The sequence below is a fragment of the Choristoneura fumiferana genome, chromosome Z (genome assembly GCF_025370935.1).
Source record: "Choristoneura fumiferana chromosome Z, NRCan_CFum_1, whole genome shotgun sequence".
Taxonomy (NCBI): domain Eukaryota; kingdom Metazoa; phylum Arthropoda; class Insecta; order Lepidoptera; family Tortricidae; genus Choristoneura; species Choristoneura fumiferana.
The window spans coordinates 6,018,756-6,043,984 of NC_133472.1; the positions used below are offsets into that span (position 1 = coordinate 6,018,756).

Genomic DNA, 25,229 nt, shown 5'->3' on the forward strand with positions numbered 1-25,229 from the left:
GTGTACCGGAATTAGGTTATCTCTGGCCACATTCGAGTAGTGTCGTGAAATAATTTATTTCAGATTACTTTGGCACCCATGTTTTTTTATTTATTTATTGATAAGAAACAACAGTCTTATACAGAATTATGAGCAGACTTAAATTAACAACAATCTAGACCTATAGTTTCCTTAAAGGTTATGATAGCAGACAGCTATTACAAAGAAAGAAATGATTATTATCATAGAATTTTGATAGGTAAGTACCTATATGTAACAAACAAAAAGAAAACAATTCCAGATTTGTTATGTAGTCACTTCCCTACAAGTGAAACTAGACAGGAAAGCTGAAAACAATTAATTTGAAATATAAATTAATATTATAACTATGTTAATGTTCTTTGTTAATGTTCTGCAACAATTAAATTATTTTATATTATATGCTAATTTTTGTTAGAGGTAAGTATTATAGAACAAGAATAGAGGTCTCAGTTATCTCGAAGATATCAACTAATGAAATAATATGCGCAATTGAATGAGTATACATACGTTACATCACTAAAAGATATCGATCTTCCCTTTAGCTTTTGATGAAAAGCGAGGAGCAAGCGTAGTTTGATACGGTTACCTTGAGTGTTTAGACCTTTTGGAATACAAAGGGCCTCATTTTCAAACTGACAGATGACGGAGAGGTAACTTTGGGCAAATTTGGCCGGCTGTCCATTGCGAGGGTTGATTTCAAAAAGCGTTTTTAATATTGAGTTGTAAAATTAAGAATATCTTTATTTACCCGATTTAAATTTAGGCCGCGTGTGGACCTAGCTTAAAAGACGTTGTTTCCAGGCCGCAAAATCTTTTGAAATAATTGGCATTAACAATACCTACTAGAATTTACCCGCGGCTTCGCACGCGTTAGCGATCGGAACCGGCTATTGAATTGTCATTTTTTTTTAATACCTGTAAATTACTACAGGAATCGAAAGAGTTTTGCCTCCTGGACATGGGAAAATATTTATTACTAGCTCTTGCCCGCGGCTTCACCCCCGTTGTAATTTTTCTAAATTTTCTTCCATAAAAACCTTCTCCTCACAATAACGAACACAACTGAAAAATAGTTAGCTAAATCGGTCCAGCCGTTCCCGAGATTTGCGCTTAGCAACACATTTTACGATTCATTTTTATTTATACAGATAATTGATTTCTCCATATTTAAAAAAATACTAAAATTGAAAAAAATATGTTTGAATTTGCCAACACTACCACAGAATAGATATGTTTACTTTGCCTTTTCCACTAGAAAAAGGAGCTGTCATAATTTTGACAACGTCTCTATGCAACGTCTACGTCAGATTTACGTGATCTTTTTTTTAAGAGACTAGACAAAAGTAATTATTGTGTGGTAGTTTTGGAGTTATGCCATTTTAGAATAAGCACATCTTAAAAACATTTTTAGTAAATTAATTAATAGCAGTGTTTTTCTTTTTCCAAACAGAATACAGAGAACGAATCAAATTATAGTCTTAGAAATATGAAATCTTGACAATTGAAATTCCGGTATTTTAACAATTCCCGAAGGAATCCCCAAAAATTACGTTGTACATTCATTACCGTTGCATTCAAACACCCGCGCCAAGTTTCATGTCCAGTGATCGGGGATTTGGATGCCATACTGCGGGATGTAGTAGAAAGACTGATATAGATACGCCGTTCGTCCCGTGATACCAATTAAACTGTGCGAAAAATAAATGCTATTTCCGTGTTGGTATGTTTATAAAATAAACGACCTTAAATAATCAGTGTTTTAAACCCAGGTCCGGATTTTGAGATTTTATCCCGATCCCGTGGGATTATCGGGATAAAAAGAAGCCTATATGTTTTCAGACCTATCTGCGTATCATTCTAATCCGTCCAGCCGTTTTAGGGTATTTTCACAAAAATGTGTAGGTTTACCTTTTCTTCTTTTTAACTTTTGAAAAAAATATGGTTTCTCCTACTCAGAATCAAGAGCATAATTGATTCAGATAGTTAAAAAAAATTACCCAAAAAATAATGACAGTTTTGTGACGTAATACATTTTTAAAGAAAAGTGTACTTAAACTTTTTTCTTTGAAAACGCCCTTTAGCGCAAAGGAGTCATAATAAACACACGCTCTCGCACAAACTTTCGCGTTTATAATATTAAAGGTCTCTACTCATTACACCGTATCATGCCATGATGGTAATAGGATCGTATCAGACGGAGTATCAAACGAAATGTCAAACACATACATGATACGCGACGGCGACGGTTGGTTAGGAAACGTGCTAGTGGGCATAGTTTCATGCTTTTCGATACAAAGAATATATTTTTGCCTGGCTCGTTGCTATAACGTAGGATTATGAAGGTACTAGCGTTTACCCGCGGCTTCGCACGCGTAAATCATTAGATACAGCAGTTGACTAGAAATTCCGGGATTTTATTAAATTCTCGTGGGAATTCCCTAAAATTACATCGTGGTTTTCATTGACGTTATATTATAACAACCATGCCAAATATCATGACTCGAAACCTAGCGGTTGTTATTTCGAGATTTTATCCCTATCCCGTAGGAATGTTGGGATAAAAAGTAGCCAATGTGTTATTTCAGATGTCCAGCTATATACATACCAAATTTCATGACTCTAAGCCCAGCGGTTGTTATTTCAAGATTTTATCCCTATCCCGTGAGAATATCGGGATAAAAAGTATCCTTTGTTTTAATCCAGGTTATAAAGTAACTTTTCGCCAAATTTCATCTAAATCCGTCCAGCCGTTTCAGCGTGAAGAAGTAACAAACATACTCACTCACTCACTCACTCACTCACAAACTTTCACATTTATAATATAAGTAGGATTGAACAAGTTTTCAACTTTTCTATAGTATGTCTAACAGTCCGCGCCATGTTGCTATCTTAATGTTATTTCCAGTTCATTCTATTATTTACAGACTCGATTCGCTGGCATTCCCCTCTGGGCCTACGAAGTGCTAAATTCGAACTTCGCATCTCGCAGTCTCGCTGACGTTTTTATTATTTAATGTAAGAGTGAGAGGGACGGTACTAAACGAACTTTGATATTCGAATTTCGTAGTAACCCCCTGGCTGCATTCGTCGGCTTTAAAGTCTGACTGAGGTTCAATTTCCTTAATGTTGGCACTTGGCGTGTTGAAGGGTATTGCCGATAATGATAGCAAAATAGACTTTACAACAGTGGCGTGGCACTGCAACAACGCTTTTTTGATGGGCGAGGCCTAATGTCCAACAGACGTCTTACGGCTAATGATGACCGGACAGCAAAGTGGTTAGAGAACGAGACTATGAAGCTTGAGGTCCCGGGTTCGATTCTCGGCCGGGACAGATATTTGTATGAATGATACGAATGTTTGCTCTCGGGTATTAGATGTTTAATATGTATTTAAGTATGTATTTACATATATAGTATGTTTATCCGTTGCCTAGTACCCATAGTACAAGCTTTGCTTAGTTTGGGACTATAGATCAATTGGTGTTAATTGACCCATGTTTTTAGGGTTCCGGAGCCAAAATGGCAAAAACGGAACCCCTATAGTTTCGCCATGTCTGTCTGTCTGTGTGTCTGTCCGTCCGCCCGCGGCTTTGCTCAGAGACTATCAATGCTAGAAAGCTGTAATTTTGCACGGATATATGTAAGCTATGCTGACAAAATGGTATAATAAAAATTATAAATTTTTTTTTAGGGTCAACCAACCCTATAGTGTGGGGTATCGTTGGATAGGTCTTTTAAAACCATTAGGAGTTTGCTAAGACGATTTATCTATTTATTGATTTTTTATACATTTTTTTATACAAGGAAAACTATAACGGCTAAGTTTGCTTGAGAATTATTTAGTAGTTTTACTCTTAAATAGCAGCCTAAGGTATAAAATATGCCTAAACTTGGAAGATTCCGTATAAAATACAAAATCCATAGAAAAATATTACTTAATTTTTTCGTAATGGCTACGGAACCCAATTTTGGGCGTGTCCGACACGCTCATGGCCGGTTTTTTTTAAATATGATGATGATACTGATGAGGTGCTACTTGAAACACGCACGCAATAAGCTAACATAATGTATGTACCTACTGGCTTTAACTATCCAGCCCCCGCATAAGAATCTTGTTACACATGCCAGTAGCTTGCACGCTTTTTAACCCCCGACCCAAAAAGAGGGGTGTTATCATTGACGCTAGAAGTTTGTCCGATTTTGATGTGGATTTTTTAATCAATAGGTTATGGTTTTTAGATAAATTTCATTGAAATCGGTTCAGACATTTTTGAGATATTAAACGGGGGTTTCACAAACTATTCAACAACACTCACAACACTTTCTTTTCACAACAAGTTATTATGTAAAGTTATACTTCGTTTTTTTTTAGCATTAGAAAAAGGGTAACCAATCTTGACGAGTCTTTTTATTGAAAATTGATTATAATGTCCCTGCTAATTGTTACCATATTATTATTTGCTGTGACTTATTTTTCAAAAGTGTTTTTAAATAAAAAGACATATCAAGATCGTTTACCTTTTTTTTATTTATTCAACTGGATGGCAAACGAGCAAGTGGGCCTCCTGATGGTAAGAGATCACCGTCCATAAACATATATACCTTCTATCAAATGCTAAAAAAACTAATATAGTAATGACGAGAATGACAAACGCGAGGTCATGCATCCAAAGACATATTAAGTCACGTTTCTCACTTTCAGGATAAGTAACACAAATGTTCACTTCACGCTACTGATTTACAGCGTGTTATAAATGTAATACACGCTGTATAATAATTTTTCATTCGGCAACATCTGTTCCGGCTACGTCAGCATTCTACGTATAGGTTCGGACACGAACTTAATTTGTGACCCATTTTGTAAATAACCCTTCTTCGGGCAGTCGGGTAAAGACTCTTATAGTATGTATATAGTACTAGCTTATGCCCGCGACTACGTCTGCGCGGATCTAGGTTATCGCGCGGTGGCGCCCTCTACCGGAATAAAAGGTATCCTATGTTGATCCTTGGGGTTCAAACTACCTATATACCAAATTTCATCAAAATCGGTTCAGTGGTTTTGACGTGAAAGGGTAACAGACAGACAGACAGACAGACAGAGTTACTTTCGCATTTATAATATTAGTAGGGATGTTGTACAAGGTTATTAAATATCGTGAGTGTATTCTGCTGGTGATTTGGAACCAGAACTAGATAAGAAAGTTTAATTAAAGTTCGGGTGATACTTAACTCCCTTAAGGCGCGGTTTTGTTGTTATGTTGACAGTACTATTAGTAACAGATGTCCGAGACATTGGATAGGAAGCTGTTGTGCCCCCAAACTGGGTCACACCGGGGTTAACGTGCCCCATTATCCCATTAATCAAGTTATTAGTTCGACAAAATGGATGGACATTCAAAATTAATGGCACCTTTCGTGAATTATCTTCTACTATTACAGTAATTGGAGAGACTCCTATCAAAACATTTTAAAGGTGTCTGTTTACGGTTATAATAGTTTTAAGTTAAATACAGTAGGCGATTAATTTAATTAATAAACTAAAATTAAAAACGAGTAATAATCAAAGTATCTGTGGGCTGTTATTAACATTATTTTGCAGGTGGTAGGACCTTGTGCAAGGTCCGCCCGGATTGCTACCACCATCTTGCTCGCTAATCCTGCCGTGAAGCAGCAGTGCTTGCACTGTTGTGTTTCGGCGTGGAGAGTAAGACAGCCGGTGAAATTACTGGCACTTGAGGACTTGAGGTATCCCATCTTGGGCCTTTAGGTTGTCAACGCATCTGCAATACCCGTGGTGTTGCAGATGTTTATGGGCGGTGGTGATCTCTTACCATCAGGAGACCCACTTGCTCGTTTGCCAACCAGTCGCATAAAAAAAAAATTACTTGTCAATTTACTTTGCTATACATTGCTGGCAATTATAATTTTTTAGAAAGTTAACAAAGTCTGTAAATTAGTTTTTTAATTAAATTAATATCACGGTTAAGTTACAGAAATACGTTACTTTAACCTCCCTTAAAAAAAGGCAGGCTGTCGGTAACACACTGTAGGTACCTGAAAGTAAAACGGAGTGCCGTTTTTCATCTGTGTTGGTGCTGTTTCTTAGTTACTGAGTGCCATCAGGTCGCATGAATATTTTAAGTTAGGTACTTATGAGATCATCCCAGCCTATATACGTCCCACTGCTGGGCACAGGTCTCCTCTCAGAACAAGAGGGCTTGTGCCATAGTTCCCACGCGGGCCCAGTGCGGATTGGGAACTTCGCACGCACCATTGAATCGCTTCGCAGGTTTGTGCAGGTTTCCTCACGATGTTTTCCTTCACCGCAAAGCTCGTGGTAAATTTCAAATGTAATTCCGCACATGAATTTCGAAAAACTCAGAGGTGCGAGCCGGGGTTCGAACCCACGACCCTCTGCTTGAGAGGCGATAGGTCAAACCACTAGGCCACCACGGCTTATGAGATGACAAGTATCGCACAGCCTGTGCACATTCACCTGATTTGATTCCTGGGACACCATGGAACTTTATCATAGTATTTTATTTGCCTACAACAATGTTAATCGAATGACGTAAAATGTCATTGTGATAGGGTTCTGTCGTGACCTAGGGATTAATTTGTTTGTCTGTACATCAACTGTACAATGTCAAATTAGAATTATATTTATAATATTAGCTGGGAATAGGATATAATAATTGACATCTATGTACCTTACGGCACTAGACTGGCTGTTTGGAACAAAACCCGCGGCGCATCAATCATCAATATTACTTTGACACAACCCCTGTCACGGACGTCAACAAACTTAGTGAAACCGTCGGGAGACAAGTAAAAGTCACCAACTACCACTTAAACCACTGCGCTGTGAACCAGTTTTGAGCGCCGTTCTGATGTAAGAAACATGCAGTGTATATGTCGGCGGCCGATCGTAAAATACGCCAGATCACGAAATTCTTAGGCATTTCGTGAAATGGCGCCATTTTATGAATTGGCTAAAAGTTGGCCAGGCATATCACGATGTGCTTGAGAAACAATACGGCAGATCGATCGACCGTCGTCGTCTATATTCCTAGCTCTATACCAGGCACATCGTAATATGCCGAAAAAAAGAAAAATCTAGGTACGACAAGCAAAGCGAAAGCGGTTAGTAAGTATAGTGACCACAACGGCCTGCGAAGTGCCAAAACCGATATGGCGGCGTTTCAAGATATGCCTAGGAATTTCATGATCTGCCTAAACGTCACTAGGCAAATCATTAAACGGTGAGTTTTAAACGATATGGCGGATATCCTTTAGCCAATTCATGAAATGGCGCCATTTCACGATATGCCTAGGAATTACTTGATCTGGCGGATTTTACGATCGGCCGCCGACATATATACATTATACATAGATGTCGATGGACAAAATAAGATAGGATAGGATTTTAGTTTCCATTTCGTTTTTTACTCGACCTCCCACTGAGGTATGATGATGATGATGATCATGATGATGATGATGATCATGATGATGATGATGATCATGATGATGATGAGGTCGCAATGTCGCAAATTCCCCTTTTAATTTCGGTTTCATCAATTCCCACGCGTGACGTTTACGTTGACAGGTATGACGTTGATGCCCTGCCTGTAAAACATGCGGAGGCGATTAAATTTAAACGATGTATTAAATTATTCATTTCGGCTCATGAAATTCAATGTGCGAAGCGTTCGCTTTATGTATTTGTTAGATGTATGAGTAAGTTCGCGCGGTTGTGTCTCGAAGTGCTTTATCGCTCGTTTTTGAGAGAAAAAGAGAGAGAGATTTAACGGAACAGAATAGATTTAAAATAAAATAAAAAATATCATGGGACACTTTGACACCAATTAACCTGGTCCCAAACTAAGCAAAGCTCGTACGATGGATACTAGGCAACGGATAAACATACTTATATAAATAAATACGTACTTTTGACGACCAGATGGCCTAGTGGTTAGAGAACCTGACTACGAAGCTTGAGGTCCCGTGTTCGATTCTCGGGTCTTGGGTGTTTAATATGTATTTAAGTATGTATCTATCTATATAATTATATTTATCCGTTGCTTAGTACCCATAACACAAGCTTTGCTAAGCTTACTTTGGTTTGGGACTAGGTCAATTGGTGTGAATTGTCCCGTGATATTTATTTATTTATTATACTTAAACACTTATCAACATCCAAGACCCGGTAATAAACATTAGTATTAACATTTCATAAACACATCCGCCCCGGCCGGGAATCGAACCCAGGACCTAAGCTTCGTAGTCAGGTTCGCTCTAACCACTTGGCCATCCGGTCGTCTTACTAATATACAGATTCGCGCTGTCATCGTTCATCCGCCATTAGGTACCTCTCATATTTCGTCTTCTATATTTTTTTACCGTACAACGGCAAAACCTACTTCCCAGCTACTACCTAGACACTGGCAAAATTGTCCACCAATGGGCAGTCATATTTAAAAAAAATACAACAAAAAATGATGTATTCAATTATTCAATTTGGCTCATGGTTATGAAACTTTATCGTTTCGTTTTTGAGAGAAAAATAGAAAGAGAGGGAAAGAGAGATACAGAGATTTAACAGAATAGAATATACCATATACATGGTACTCGAGTAAAATAATACAAAAAAAACTAGGAAAAGTAAAAAAAAAGTGTCATACTTCCTGGCGGTGACATGGTGTCGCATGGAATTCAAAGTAACAAAAAAAAATACGAAAAATGTACGAAATTGTACGCTTATTAAAAAAAATGTACTACCCGTTACCCGTAGTTACGAGAAAACGGTGATAAATTTGTCACCGACAGGAATGATACTTCCTGGTGGGCGCTATATCTATCTCAGTATATAGCAGTCGTGTTTTCAAATTTCTTGTGGATCAGAAAAAAATTAAGAAAAATGTACTTCCTGACGGGCGCTATCTGTGACAGATTGATCATTGTTTTCTCGTTACTACGTGTAGTACATTTTTTTTATTTAGCGTACAATTTAGTACATTTTTCGTAAATTTTTTTGAAGTGTATCTGAATTCCATACGACACCATGTCACCGCCAGGAGGTATGACACGAAAAAAAACCCGAAGTTGTCATTTCAATGTTCAATATCTCAAAAATGATCCGATTTTTAATTAAACTTCGCTAAAACCGTCGAGTATTAAATATTGCGTATTGAAAAATAAGTTAGGTTAGGTTGGTAGGTACGTCATTAAGAGCGTTTATACCTGCTGAGCTGGCATCGTTGCATTTTTGTTAGTTTTTCTCGATTATTCCATAAAAATAAATAATCGAGAAAAACTAACAAAAATGCAACGTTGCCAGCTAAGCACGTATAAACGCTCTTAAAGCGCGAAACACCTCAATGGTGTGAAATAGCTGCTCCTCGAAGCGGAAAACCGAAAATAAATAAATTCCTTCGACTTAAATAAATAGTCTCATTCGTTATACAAAATATTATACGTTTTAAATATCATTCAAAATTACTATTATACTATTCGTTTATATGCAATTACGTTTATGACAACTGTTTACTACGTTTTCAAGTATTATGCAATTTTTAGTTATTATACATGTCGTGTACGAAAAGTGTGTACGCAAAATATTTTCCAAGTACCTGATTCGCGGTCAAACATTCCGCGGGTAGAATATATACCATATCCGGGTGGAGACGATAATTCCTAAATCGCGTTCACATAATATGGTTGGTAGTAAAGGAAATTTCCTATTCTAAAAATATCAAGCAGGACCCGTCAAAATATTTCCTCGTTTAAAATTAAGCATCACCCTTCCTAAAATACTCTCAGGTCGTCAATTTGCCTAGTTATTCTGAACCAATTTTAATCCCTCAGAAGGGAAGACGTTATTTATAAAGTAGCCAGCAAAGGTCGGGTGGCAAAGTACAAAATCCAATTTGACGCTTCGTTCTATTCAATTTCCAGTTTGAAATAGGACACTGTCTATATTTTGATGATAGGCCGGTTGTTTGCGCGAACAGGGTGATGTGTCTGGTTCAGTAGGAACTACAAGTTTTTTATACTTATTGCGGTTTCGCTACTACCTCTGTGCGATATTAATTGCTAACATGTTCACTGTAGGACGAATTTTACAGAACTTTGCTCTGGCGCGGGTGAGGTGGATTCTACCGAATCTTGACTCTCTCATCATGAAGCGTGAGGTCGTACAGGCCTCACATTTCTGTGTAGACATTAAAGTTAGGCACAGTTATTATACACGAACTTTTCGACACTTCTGGCTGTTTATTGCTTGTCATTACTAACGTCCTTTAGAACATTTAGTTAAAAAACAACATCAACCCGGGGAGCCAACGCCACTCTTGTTTAATGAGCTCGTTCGGGATTCAACAGCTCAGCACTATGTCGTGTATATTAATTAAAAATTAAATTAAAATTATTTATTTTCAACTTTTGTTTTAAAAGCTAGTGTTGAATCCTCCTTATAAGTGAATCACTTGTATTAGGAGGAATTCGCTCTTTCATACAAGTTGTTACAAAGTCAAAAATAATAGCTAATAACTAATAATAGTTCTCAAAGTAGTTTATGCGAAAGTTACAAAGCAGTTTAATAAAATAACCTACACAGTTTACATATTAAGTAACAAACAAAATTGTTTTACCTTACTACTTAAGGCTACAAATCTTAATAAATGAAAGCATAAGAAAATCAAGAAACAATATGATCAAGAGTACAAATACTATTTCAAGCCATTAGTTGTTCTATATCATAGTAACTTTTAGATTTTAGCCAAGTTGTAATTAGATTTTTACATTCTCTATAAGACAAGTTATACATTTTCGTTATCCTATTTATTTTATTATAAAGTAATGCAGATGCTATTTCAAATTGCTTTTTAGCAAAATTTGTTCTAGTTTTAGATATTTTTATTACATAATAGGGATTACGTTTTTTTAATATACTTTGATCTTGCTTTATATTTTTATGAATTTTCAAGATACAATATTGAACACATTACTGGCCGAAAACTATAATAAGAGGTATATCCCCGATATAGATTACACTAGATTACGCAAAGGCATCTACTTCGCGTGTCCGAACCCTGACCAAACGTCGGGGTTGGCCCTATACAAAGACTGACCTCTAACTGACTAATCATGACTAGTGACTGACTCGAGCCCCACGGCGCGGGTGGGCGGCGTATTTGAATCGATTTTGCGCGGACATCGGAGAATTCACATCGCAAATTCGCTCTTGAGACGTCCCAGTAGACATAAAAAAGTGACACGGGTGGTTTTCATACAGATTGAGGTGTTTGCGTTATCTAGTGTAATCTATATCTGTGGGTATATCACTTTTTTATGTGTGACATGTTGATTGTTGATGATTTGCTCCCGTGAATAATTAACAATCAGACCCGGCTGTTTTATATCCCGGAACTGGGAGAATCCATAGGAAGTTCGCGGGAGCCATGCAATTTTCCGGGATACAACTATCCTGTATGTAAGGACATCCGTTCAGAGGAGGCCCCGGGACTCTAACTATCTGTATACCGAATTTCATCTAAATCGGTTCAGCGGTGTAGACTTGATGAAGTAACAAACTAATAGACTTACAATCTTTCACATTTATAATACGAGTATTAGTGGTAAAAGTCGGATTCGGATGTTTAGACCTTTCTCTTTAGTTGTGCTAGAAGATCTACAAAATTAAGTTAAGTACTAAATTTCAAGTTTCTACGACAATCAGAAGTACAGTCAAGGACTTTAATTCATGTGCCACCATGGAAGCATTTCACAGTAAACGTTATAGTGATATCGCATTAATTTTTTACTACCACCATCTCACTCGCTAATCCTGCCGTGAAGCAGCAGTGCTTGCACTGTTGTGTTTCGGCATGGAGAGTAAGACAGCCGGCGAAATTACTGGCACTTGAGGTATCCCATCTTAAACCTCTAGGTTGGCAACGCATCTGCAATACCCCTGGTGTTGCAGGTCTCTATGGGCGGTGGTGATCTCTTACCATCAAGAGACCCAATTGCTCGTTTTCCTTCCAGTCAAATAAAAAAAAAATTACAATGAAAATCGTAATGACTTTTCCTTAAAATAGGTTGCATGGTAAATTATGTATTAAAGTCCTCGAGTGTACCTTGTAGGTTTTTCGGTTATTGCTTGAAGGGGTAGGAGATCTGAGTATTTAATATTACAGCTTGATACTTCCATAACGACCGTGACAATTGAGAGGCTGACAAGACCTAATTTTGTTGAAATTGATGTTATTTAAGCAGTTTTTCAAGAAAAACTATTTGTTCTAGCGCATCAAAAAAAAAATGTTAATATTCATCATATTTCAAAGACCGTGGACGGACTCGATGCATAATTGGATCGCGGATCTAAAATTTGGCCATATTACGATAATTATGTCAAAGTCAATATAAAGCAGTATATTTGACTTTTATACCACGAACTTTACGGCGAAGGAAAAGATCGCGAAGAAACCTGCACAAACCTACGAAGCAATTCAATGGTGCCTGTGAAGTTCCCAATCCGCACTGGGCCCGCGTGGGAACTACAGCCTAAACCCTTTGATTCTGAGAGGAGGCCTGTGCCCAGCAGTGGGACGTATAAAGGCGGGAGATGGATGATGGGTGACTTCCATGTGCTCCTGAGAAAAAGGTCTTGATAGTCGGTCATACAGACAGACTAGTGGTCCTATAAGGGTGCTGTTATATTTATTTTTTGCCTATGATAAAACAATGTATTCGTATGTAAATGACCTTAATGCTTACTAATGTGTTTCCACATACAATGTGACACCCAAGCCTGAACGTTTCAACATAGTGTCAATTACAAATTGTCTCAATTATAAATCTCTTTGAAAAAATTTACATCTGTCTTTAAAAGTGGTTTACAAAGACAGATTTTTAAAAGGAGACTCCTAAGAACCCGGTAATAGTGGCGTTTTTTTTGAAGTACGGAACCCTAAAAATTAATCCGTAGTCCGTACCGTAACTGCGTTTCAGTCTACGATTTTTGAAGGCGGCTAACAGAAACGAATGTTTTTCTCAACAAAAACCAATTTCCGACCCGACTCCGTTGTCGAACCCATTATATTGGCAATGCTTCATCCGAATCCGGCATATCGTTGATAAATTAAAACGTGGCTGGAACAACGTTAAAAATAACTTTTATCAACTTCCCTCCGTGTTTTCGTTCGTTTTAAGTACTCAGTTCGAACGAAAAGTCGAAACGTGAATGTCTACCAAGCTATCGAAACTATAAGTATTTTTAATTTCCTGTAATTTTAAGGACAGTTTTTAAAGTTAAAATTAAGTTTTTTTCTTTAAGACACCAGTATTTTAGATCGTGGGTATAATCAACGATTAAATATAATCGCAAATACGGAGGAAATGTATATGTACCTAACAGCTGCTCTACTAATGACCTCGATATATTTGCTTTTTAAAAGTCAAAGTCAAAGTCAAAATATCCTTATTCAATTTAGGCTATAACAAGCACTTATGAATTTCAAAAAAAAATCTACCACCGGTTCGGAAAAACCTCTGTTGAGAAGAATCCGGCAAGAAACTCAACGAGGTATATTTTTTTAAACAGATTTACAATATTATTAAATGATATGTATACATCACAAGTATTTAACACAACTTTATTTTTAACACAGTAGGTTCGCTATTTGAAGTGATCGCTAATGCGGATCGGAATAAATTGAATTTAAATTGAAAAATTAAATTTTGTTGTGTTATTTGGATGGAAATAGAAAAATTAGATAATTAACCTCACTGAAATAAAAGCATACATTGATGTGTCTGATAGATAAGTGACGTCACAGTTTTCTATTTAGTATTAAACTAATTGCTCTGTGAGCCGTGGTGGCCTAGTGGTTTGACCCATCGCCTCTCAAGCAGAGGGTCGTGGGTTCAAACCCCGGCTCGCACCTCTGAGTTTTTCGAAATTCATGTGCGGAGTTACATTTGAAATTTACCACGAGCTTTGCGGTGAAGGAAAACATCGTGAGGAAACCTGCACAAACCTGCGAAGAAATTCAATGGTGTGTGTGAAGTTCCCAATCCGCACTGGGCCCGCGTGGGAACTATGGCCCAAGCCCTCTCATTCTGAGGGGAGGCCTGTGCCCTGCAGTGGGACGTATATAGGCTGGGATGATGATGATGATGATGAGCTGTACACCTCACGACTTTTCCGAAGCTTTGTATTCAGGCCCTCTGACCACTCAGACTCTGTACCGAAGTCTATTAATCGAACTTCTTATCTTGCCGTCCCGCTGATGCTAATATTATTTAATACGAGTGAGACGGGCGGTACGATACGAACTTCTATTTACGAATTGCGTAGTAGCCCCTCAGTTATCCGATCGTCTACAATTCGGTCATTCAATTTTGCAATTCCAACTTGCACAAGCAAGCGCGCATTTGCGGCCGTTACGAATGATATAATAATTGTAGAGCGGCTTTTTGGGCTGTATTTTGAAAGGAAGGAAGAAAGAAAAGAAAGAGAAAGAAAGAAAGAGAAAGAAAGAAAGAAATCATTTATTGCCACAAAAAAAATGAACAGTTGAAAAAAGAATAAACATACCTATACTAAACCTAACCAGAAGACAGTTTTTTGTGGCAAAAGGAGCGGAAGCGGACTCAGCATTTGCTGCGAGTGCAAGCGTAAGCCTGCATTGCGCAGCGCTGATTTTCAGTCCGCCCTCCTCCCCGCACTCCTTACCGCTTCAAAAAATAATAAAATTCGGATAGACTTAATACTTACTTCTTTCTACTTCTTTCTTTTTTCTTCTTTTCTTTCTTTCTTACTTTTTGCACAAATTTGCGTTATGCACAATGACATTTTCGCATTTACACAAACCGCAGTCCGAATCAGGTGGTTGGACCTTGTGCAAGGTCCGCCCGGATTGCTACCAACATCTTGCTCGCTAATCTTGCCGTGAAGCAGCAGTGCTTTTGGCGTGGAGAGTAAGACAGCCGGTGAAATTATTGGCACTTGAGGTATCTCATCTTAGTTCAAAGTTAAGGTATTTTTTATACCTTAGGCTGCTATTTACTCTTAAACTACTAATAATTCTCAAGAAAACTTAACCGTTATAGTTTTCCTTGTAAGTTTGATATATTTACTACCATCCTGAATTTTTTCAAATTTTTCCACCCACCGGTTTAGATTTTAGAGGGGGGGGGACGCTCGATTTTATTGAAAATTTGCACTTTAAAGTTGAATATTTTGCAAACAAATCACTGAATCGAAAAATCGTTTTAGCAACCCCCTAATGGTTTTAAAAGACCTATCGAACGATTTCCCACACTACAAGGTTGGATGAGAAAAAAAATCACCCCCACTCTTACGTCTATGGGAGGTACTCTAAAAATATAATATTGTAAATCTGTTTAAAAAATACAATAACTCGTTGAGTTTCTTGCCGGATTCTTCTCAACAGAGGTTTTTCCGAACCGGTGGTAGATTTCTTTTGACATTCATAAGTGCTTGTTATAGCCTGAATTGAATAATGATACTTTGACTTTGAATATGTTTCGTATGACTGTTATTGATCCTTCGCGATAGCTATTACCTGGACGGATTTTGATGAAATTTAGTTCATAGCTGGACGTCTGTCCTAATCGAATTAGTTATTAGCATAATCAAAATTATCATTTTACAAATTTCTTTTTTTGTCTATCAACTAGTAGACCTTATAAGATTGAAAATAAATTGCAAAAACATTTTTTTGTCATACACAGCGTATATTATTATGTATTTTAATTAAATTTATAGAAATTGTAAACAAAGACGCCATTAACCCGACCACTGACATTAAGTGATGTGAAAACCTAGAAGTTCTAGAACCTATTGCAAAATAATGAATCTGTTCAGTAAATCGATTACTTTATTAATTGCATAGATCAAAGTATTTTGTCTATTTTTTATTATTTACAATACTTGATTTAATTCCAAAGACTGTTTATTCAATGATGAAAGCAGTAACTATTTTTTTATTTTATGTACGTAAATAAAAATTGCTTATTCAATCGAGCCTTAATCGATTTTCACAATCAATTCAAATTTTCCACCATCTCTACCTTCATTCAAGAAATAGCGTCAGATTTTGACGAAGATTTTTCAAATGAAATTTAAATATTGAAATCAAGTGAATTATGGTGAAAAAGTGATTAGACGTCTAGTTGAAAGACACGAATTATAAATAAATGTGTTATTGATTCGATCCAGTGGGTGTTTATACAAGAATTTTATGAAATCGGTTTGTGTACTTTTTATAAATTGGATCGATATGATATAGCGCAAAGTCAAAGTTTGGTGCCCTCTTAAGCCACTAATCCCAGCTCGGATAAGCGAGAAAAGTGTGTTTTTAGTATGAAAAATAATCGCTCGGCGACAAAAGTAATTTAATTTTCCAACTGAATAAAATAACTGACTTGGAAAAGTTGAAAATTTCCCGACATTGTCATTTCAAAGCTTAATATCTCAAAAACAGCTAACCGATTTGAATGAAACATATATAGCTAAGCTACCACAAAGAAACTCACTTTGACGTAAATAAAACCCGCATCGAAATCGGTCGATCCGTTTAAGAGATACGATGGCAGAGACAGATATTGGCGTCAAACTTATAACGAATTAACCCTCTTTTTACCTCCGGGGTTAAAAAAAAGCTCCCTTCTCGCTACTCGCCAGCGATGGGACAGTGTCTAAGCCAAGTCTAAAAAAAATATGTTGTCGTCAACATACCTGAGCAGTTGATAGTGCGCCAGAGCGCTGAAGGAGCTGTGAGAAGGCGATGGCGGGGGGAGGACGGCGGAAGCGGCGCGGGAGGCGCCCTGCAGCACGCGTATGCCCATACGCACCATGTTGCGACGGGAGACCTTTTCGTCGACCTTCTCGGCTGGGGACAACCACAAACATCATCACCCCTGCTAGGGAAAACCTATTGCCAGCAGTCATCCAGCTGATGATAGCTGGTTATCCTGCTTTTTCGCAAAAATAATATTGCCAAACTGTTTTTTATTTCCCAACTCTTAATTTTCTCTGAAAGCAAAAATGTTTCTCAATGTATTTGCCTATGGTTTTCAATAACACAATAGGTTAGTTTAGGTTTGTTCATGAGTCACGAAAAAAACATGGTTTAAGAGAAAATCGTGAGTTGGGAAATGAAAGAGTATGGCAACTGAAACATGGGAATAATATTTCGGCGAAAAGACAGAGAACTGATATTATGATGATGACAGCTTTTATGATTTACGGTGAACAGTAGACACAGAAATATTGGAAAAAAAATGTTGGAATGGGGAGCAAGAAGAAATCCATGATCAGATTTGGGATGTCCTAAAGGAACGCAGTCTAAGGGCGGGTCTCCGAATGAATGTCTCCAAGACGAAGGTCATGGTGATCACTAAGGAGGAGACTATACATCCCGTGATTTCTGTGGCAGGCAGGAGACTGGAGCGGGTGCGTAAATATAAGTATCTGGGCACTTGGGTGAATGAAGACTGGGACAGTGATTGTGAAATAAGGACCCGTATTGAAATCGCCCGTAGTGCCTTCAATGAGATGAGGAGGGTTCTTTGCAGTCGCAGCCTTAAAATATCATTGCGCACGCGCCTATTTCAATGTTATATATGTATGGCCTATACTTCTTTAAGGATGTTAGGCTTGGACAATTAAAGAGGATCTCCAAAAACGTATCGAAGCATTTGAAATGTGGGCCTATAGACGCATGTTGGCCATTAGCTGGACACATCGAGTGACCAACGTTGAAGTGCTACGCCGTGCTGAGAGGTCTCGCCAACTAATGCAGACCATTAAACAAAGAGAAGTTGCCTATCTGGGTCACGTATTAAGACATGACAGATACGAACTCTTGCAACTGATAATGATGGGCAAAGTGGCAGGCAAAAGAGCAGTGGGTCGTAGGAAGAAATCGTGGCTACGCAATATCCGGGAATGGACGGGGAGTTAAGAGCGCCGCGGAGCTTTTTAGACTGGCAAAAGACCGAACCAGATATGCGGAGCTGACTGCCAACCTTCACTAGTTGGAGAGGCACTTGAAGAGAGAGAAAGGAACGCGTCAGGTCAAGTACCCGAAACACGAGCATGAAAGGACTAATGAGTGTTGAGGAAGCGAAAGATGTGTGTCAGGATCGTAGCAGGTGGAAACAAATGAAGGGTCCACGGAATGAAGATGTCTATTCACTTAAGCAACTTTTTGTGTTATAGCGGTTTGAAAGTTAGTCATCACGAACAATTAGGTACTATGGTTACCATTTCTTTAAAAGTGATAACAAAAATGTATATTGTTTTCAGATATCTTTATTTAATTCAACGGTAAGTCATGGTACTTTGCGAGCTCTGCATTTCGAGATTAAAATATCAATTAAAAAAATAACCCGCCAAGAGCGTGTCAGACACGCCCAGGATAGGGTTTCATAGCCATTACGAAAAAACCAAGTAATATTTTTCTAAGGATTTCGTGTTTGCGTACGGAATCTTCCAAGTTAAGGTATGTTTTATACCTTAGGCTGCTATTTACTCTTAAACTACTAATAATTCTCAAGCAATCATAGTCGCTATAAGTTTCCTTGTTTTGATATATATAATTACTGCCATTATGATTTTTTTCAATTTTTTCCACCAAACAGTTTAGATTTTAGATGGGTGGATGGATTTTAATTCTTGAGCCGCCGTGGAACCTTTTCACAGTTAACGTCATAGTGACATCGCATTAATTAACAATGAAAATCATAATGACTTTGCCTTTGAAAATGTTCCATTGGTGGCTCATAAATTAAATTCCTTGACCATAGGTACAAAATACAAATGATACATTCTTATTGTTGTATTTTAAGTTTCTACGTAACTTTCTGGACGCGAGGTTCGCTTGTGGCCGGTTTTCCACTATAATATTGATTCGATTGTGGCGAAACCTCGCTCAAAATCAATGACTCATCAACAACAGATGGCTTACGGATAATTAATCAAGCCGGGGTAGCGTCAGTTTTAATTTGGCGAACAATGGGAGCTTGTTCGTAATAATTTATAGCGCAGGTAGCTGTGTGGCGCGAAACAAGGGCAAACTGAGTAAACAAATGCGTAAAAGGTTATGTTTACGAATTAATTCTAATTAATAAGGAATTAATTTTATCTTATTCCCAAGAGGATCCTAAAAAAAACTTGCACATTTCCTGTGCTCTACTTGTGCACTGCTTGTGTCTATCATGTTTGTGGCACCTCATGTGGCACGACACACTGATGGTGCCATCAGCTGGGCTACTACGAAACTCGAAGTTCGTATCGTACCGTCCCTCTCGCTCTCGTATTAAATAGTATACCTAAGTGTCAAAGGGACCGCACGACACAAACTTTGTTTCGAGTTTCGTAGTAGCCCAGCAGGTATCCGCTCCGAAAATATAGCTTTCATTCTGTAGAAACTTGTGCCTTACATCCCAATGAGCGCCCTGGTACGGCTTGGTCGGCACAAGCTGCACGCTAGAGGGCGCCAGTGGCATTATCTCTGACAAAGATAACTGTCGTTTTGTAGAAACTTACCAATGAAAGCGTGACCATATGTTTGTATATACACCTCCTTGTTAGGCAATTGTGTTTGTTTACTTATTTTGTACAATAAAGAGTTTACATACATATATCATACTAAGTCCCAATAGGCGCCCTGTGGTACTGCTTAGCCAGAACAACCTGCACGCTAGGAGGCGCCAGCGGCGTTAGTTGACAAAGATAACTGTCGTTATGTCGAAACTTACCAATGAAAGCGCGTACATCATACGAGGTCCCAATTGGCGCCCCGTGGTACTGCTTGGCTGGTACAAGCTGCACGCTAGGGGGCGCCAGCGGCGTCAACTCCAGCTGGAACGGGTATGCGTGCGCGCCTAGACGTTTGATCAGCGCCTCCTGGGAACAGGTCAATGAAGTTTTATCACCACTATTAGAGAGGGGCTCTGCTAACACTGGATTTTAGATAACTACACTCGGCCGGTATTTGAAGCAATGTTTGAACTACTTTTTTGTATAGTGGAATATGGTTTAATGACTGAGTTTTAACAGTATCGTGAAGAAAAAGCCTTACCTAACACAAAAAGTAGGCTAGAGTAGTCCAACAAGAATTGCATAAAGATAATGGGGACAGTGAAGTGGTTTACCATTTTTATCTGCACTATACCTGCGAGCGCTATAGAAGCGACATAAACAACTTTTAGTAGTCACGAGGCACATCAAGCTGTATAAGGCACACGTATATAGCTGACAGCGGAGGCCTATCAGGCCGTGTGTCGTAACACAGGCTTTAAAACCACGTTTTATGACCGAGATAGGGTTAAGGTTTAGCTATTTTTAAAGCCGAGGACGTTAAAGTATGGCGATGTATCACAAAAGAGGAAATGAATCAAGTTTTAACCCCTTCACTGCGAGAACCAATAAGAAATCACTATCGGAGTTGCAATAGGCCATTAGTGGAAGTGGAAATAGAGAGCTTGACGTAAAAATGCCACATTTTAATGACAAAATAAAAGTATGCCATGGGCAGGTTTTATTTATTCTTAATTTAAATGATTTTTTGTTCCATGCTGGCACAAATAAAATGTTTTTCACGACACTACTCGAAAAGGTGGCCATAGATAAACTAAATCTAGTACACTAAACTGCCTATATAATAATATGTATATTTAACAGCTGACTCATTTATGGGTCGCAAAACACGACAACAATACATACACATTACGGTAACAGGTCGTATCTATATATGTATTTCATAGTACGATACGACTTTTTAGAATATATTTTAGTATATTTTGCCCGGCGTGCTGAAACGACAATCGAACTAATCAAAAGTAATCGTCTGCTGCATGTGAAATTAAATTGACCAATGAGAATGCATCATTAACCTTTTATGGGTGTTTTTTTTAACGCATAATATGTACTAAATACTTTTTTGTTTTTACTTTTGCTGATTTGGGACCATTTCTTGACATGCGTATTATTTCCCGTGTTGTCACTAATATATGGTTTCTTTCTTTCTTTCCGTATTAAGTCCACAACCATCTGTTTTAGTCTGAAAAAGTACTTAGAATTCGCGAAATTTCGCATTTCTTTTGTTTATTTGGAACTTGCAAAACTTATTCATACTTAGTACAGAGGTCAAGGTTCATAGAATTCCAGTCAACCAGAAATAATCTGTCTCTTCTTTAGAATGAACTAAGAGAATTTCCTTGCTCACCCGCGACCTTACGATAGCTAAGCTTATGCAAAATATGCGTGTTCATGCAGTTCATCCACCTCCACACTGTAAGAACACACACAAATCACACAAACACATCTATTACCACCACCGTCATCGTCGTCGTTTTAGCATGGTGTACGGTTGTGTCACTCTGAAGATGAGCTCTGGTTGAGTTCGAAACGCATCAGTGTAGTGTGGTGGTGGTGATAGATGGGTTTGTGTGATTTGTGTGTGTTCTTACAGTGTGGAGGTGGAGGAACTATATTTTGCATAAGCTTAGCTATCGTAAAGTTGCGGGTGAGCAAGGAAATTCTTTTAGTTCATTGATATGGACCTCCGAAAAGTAACGCCTGATTCAATAAATTCTTCTTCAGAAAGTTTTGGGTTGGTAAAATAAATTTGGCCCTTGCTTTGATTTCTCCTTGAAGTTCAAAAAGTGTACCTACGTATTAACATTTTTTTTGTAATAAACAGTTTTTGTAATACGAATACGTTTCTTTTTATTATATCGAAACTGTGACGAAAACGTATCCCTCATAATTTCGCCACTTCTATTTGTCTGTGGCAGACGAACTTGGCATAAATACATAATATTAATCACAACGAGACAGTAATATCACTCTCTCGTTGTGATGAATAAGATACTGCATTTTTTTGTTATATCGAAACTATTTAGTGTCAAATGTGCAAGCTTGTGTACGTTATCAATTTTAAAAGAAAAACTAACACTGCTATATACTCGTAAGCTTTAAAACTTTGATACACCAATAAATAGCTCGTGATTAAGTCCTGAGAAATATTACTCAGGAGTGTGAATTGCAAAAGCTTAAAACGTTATATATTAGGGAACCCTAAAATTACCGAGGCCCGATACATACTTTTATGTTTTTTTTTCAACCATGCAGTCGATTCCGCAAGTTAAACTTGTGCACCGTAAAAAAATATACGCGTCGACTTGAGAAGCTCCTTCGTTTTTTTTCGTCGGTTAGAAAAAAGGTCAACATCATTAAACTTGGTGCAAAATTACATTTCATACAAAATTATGAAAATCTCTATTTCTTCCCAGAGGGGGATGTCATCCATAATGTCCTTTGTCACCTGACCGTGGCGAAAGAAAACGCCCACCTTTCAGTGTAAGCTTTTCGTTCTATATTTAGGCACTAGTGTTAATAACTTTCCATTTTCCCGGCTTTCCATTATGCTTAGCCTAGCTTGGCTATTGTTGTCTTTGGCGTCCCTTTATCAATTCCTTAGTTTTAGGAGGGTTAAATCATAAACCATTTTTGACGGGAGGTGGCTTAAGCTTGGCACTATATTTTTGATGCCACTTTTCGCATGAGGTTTCGCATTTTGGTGTATATTTTGTAAAGTTATTTTTTTGTATATTTTTCTTTTATGTGTTACTTGTCATTATTGTTTTGTGTTGTGTGGTTGTGTTTTCAAGTATATTTCAATTTTATCATATTATTTCTTCGTTTGCTTTTTAGTTTTTACAGTCCACTCATACGTTTCAGTGAGGTATACCGTATGAACACAGATTTCCATTCACGTATTGTCAAAATTTGTCGCATTTACATATACTGACTTGTGTAAAAACTATACCGCTTAAGATTTCTTCATTAACAAAAAAATTGGATGAAAATGCGATTACAGTTAAGTAATAAAAAGTATAGTCAGCAAGAAAAGGGATTGGTTTTTTATAACGAAAGCTTATTTTAGAAATAGAAAAGAATACATTTATTAGCAACACAAGATACAACACTATAATGCTGATGCGTTAAAAATGCCCAGCGCCGGAGGCGCGGCCAGGGCGACTTTAAGCAGGTCATCCGTCCATCTCGTTGGTGGACGTCCTACGCTGCGCTTGCCGATCCGCGGTCTCCACTCTAGAACCTTTCGGCCCCAACGACCATCTGTTCTCCGTGATATATGCCACTTCAAAGACCTAATTCGCTTGGCTATGTCGGTGACAAGGGTTGACAACTTTTTATACAAGAAATAACATATTTACGTCTGAGAAGGGAAATAAACAGTATTTTATTCTTTCATGTTTTAAAGACTAATTTTTGGGTGCTTCTCGCACAAGTTATACTTAAATTTAGTTTCATTTTTAAAAGCCTCACAGACCTTGTCAGAATCAAAACTAAAATGGCATGACAAGAGGCCCACCTCTCTTTTTTGATTAAAGTTTTAGTTATTTTAATTTAATAGTACTTGTAGTCATATGGATATTTTGTATTTTCTTAATATGCATTAATAAATAAATAAATTATGCAATCAAAACTAAAATTAAGATAAATGAGGAGGTAATTTTTTATTAAATTAACATTGGCAGATTCGTTCTGAACCACCATTATTGTGACTATATATGCTGCAGGTACTGACTTAGTGTGTGCTAGTGTTAGGCAATGTTGATTTTACATACTTTATTTTAGTTCAACAGTAAAAAGTATAATGTAGTGAAAAACAGTATAATACTGTTTTTAACAGTATAGTTGGCAACCCTATCGGTGACCCTTGCTCTTCTACCTATAGTTTATAAATTAAGCTTTTTACCTGCAAAGCCGTGCTCGGTTCCTTCTCATGGCCGCAGTTCAGAGGCCACACTTGGGCCAGGCTCATGATGGCTTCATTGCAAAACTTCAGGCCCATTACTTCCTCGTCTTCACGGCCGTATCTGATGGCAAAAGTATACATAATGTTCATGCGCCTGTCAGCAGAAAAGTTTTAAATATCACAAGACAGAATCCAATCGGGAACAACCAGAAAGCACCTCAGCTCACCGCAGTCTAACGCAGGGTTCCTTAAACATTTTGCAATTCCGGACCACTATCACAATTTAAAAAATTCCACGGACCCCTGTCAAAAAATATTGTTGGAAATAAAAAAAGCCTTATTACAAGCTTTTATTCAGTTTCACCGGTCCTGTTGTCTGTCTCTCTGTCTGTAATCAAAACTTGCAAGTTAAATTCGACCAATTACCAGTAGTTGGATTGACTTGAAATTTGGAATACTCATGTAAATTGCGTGACAATACAATAATTTGGTAGTGACATCCTGGTAGTCCGGCCAGGATCGTCTCCGCAGGACGGCAATGGCATCGACTTGAAATTTGGTACGGAAATGTAGCTTGGATGACAATGCAAGTACAGTCAACAGGCACAGTAGATGATGGAAAATAGAAAAAACCATTAGCCTGTTTTGTGCGAATTTATATAAATTCGTTACGAAAAAGCCTTTATTGGCGCCCACTTTTATTTACTTGTTGAATTGGGACGGAAATAGCCGTGACGTCACAAAGAAAGTGGCCGTAACGACGTACAGACAGCATTGGAACTGGGAACTTGTGCTGATCAAGCAAATACGGGAGTGTACTGCGTAAATATTGGCTTAGAGCAGGGTACAACTAACTGTACGTAAAAAACTCAAGTACCTACCCTCTTGAATGTAAATATAGGAGTGGAAGCAGTTTTTCTAGTCGCTAAAATCGATGCATGGTTCCTTAAGTACAACAGATTTTTTCAGAACAGAGTTGATGTGAGTGTTTGGTGTGTGTGCCTATGTGTGTGTGAATAAAATAAAATCTTGAAGTCTCAACCGCTAAGCTTACAGTCAAGATATTTGGCAACGGAACCCTATTACTGAGACTCCGCTGTCTGTCTATCCGTCTGTCCCAGGGCTCTATCTCTTGGGTCATAATAGTTAGACACTTAAAATTTTGACAGATTATGTATTACTGTGGCCGCTATAACAACAAACCTGGGCCCATTTGCATAATAAATTACAAGCTAATGGTATTAGCGATTTTGTATTGAAATTAACTAATACTATTTGCTTGTAATTTGTTGTGCAATTGGGCCCTGATTGTTTTGCAGTTTTTTGCTTGATATTAATAACGGCAACAGGTAGACGCTTGAAATATTCACAGAATCTTTAGTTATACA

At 37.8% G+C, this 25,229-nt stretch overlaps 1 protein-coding gene across 2 annotated transcripts in view; it reads right to left on the reverse strand.

Moving 5' to 3' along the window:
* LOC141441377 (phosrestin-2-like) overlaps positions 1–25,229 on the reverse strand; it is a 119,710-nt gene that overhangs the window by 40,973 nt on the left and 53,508 nt on the right. For both annotated transcript variants that reach the window (XM_074106210.1, XM_074106133.1), the window contains exons 4-6: positions 23,842–23,962; positions 19,814–19,961; positions 16,788–16,941 (exon numbers count right to left, since the gene is read on the reverse strand). In XM_074106210.1, coding sequence (XP_073962311.1) covers positions 16,788–16,941; positions 19,814–19,961; positions 23,842–23,962 — 423 coding nt within the window. The remainder of the gene's footprint in view (positions 1–16,787; positions 16,942–19,813; positions 19,962–23,841; positions 23,963–25,229) is intronic.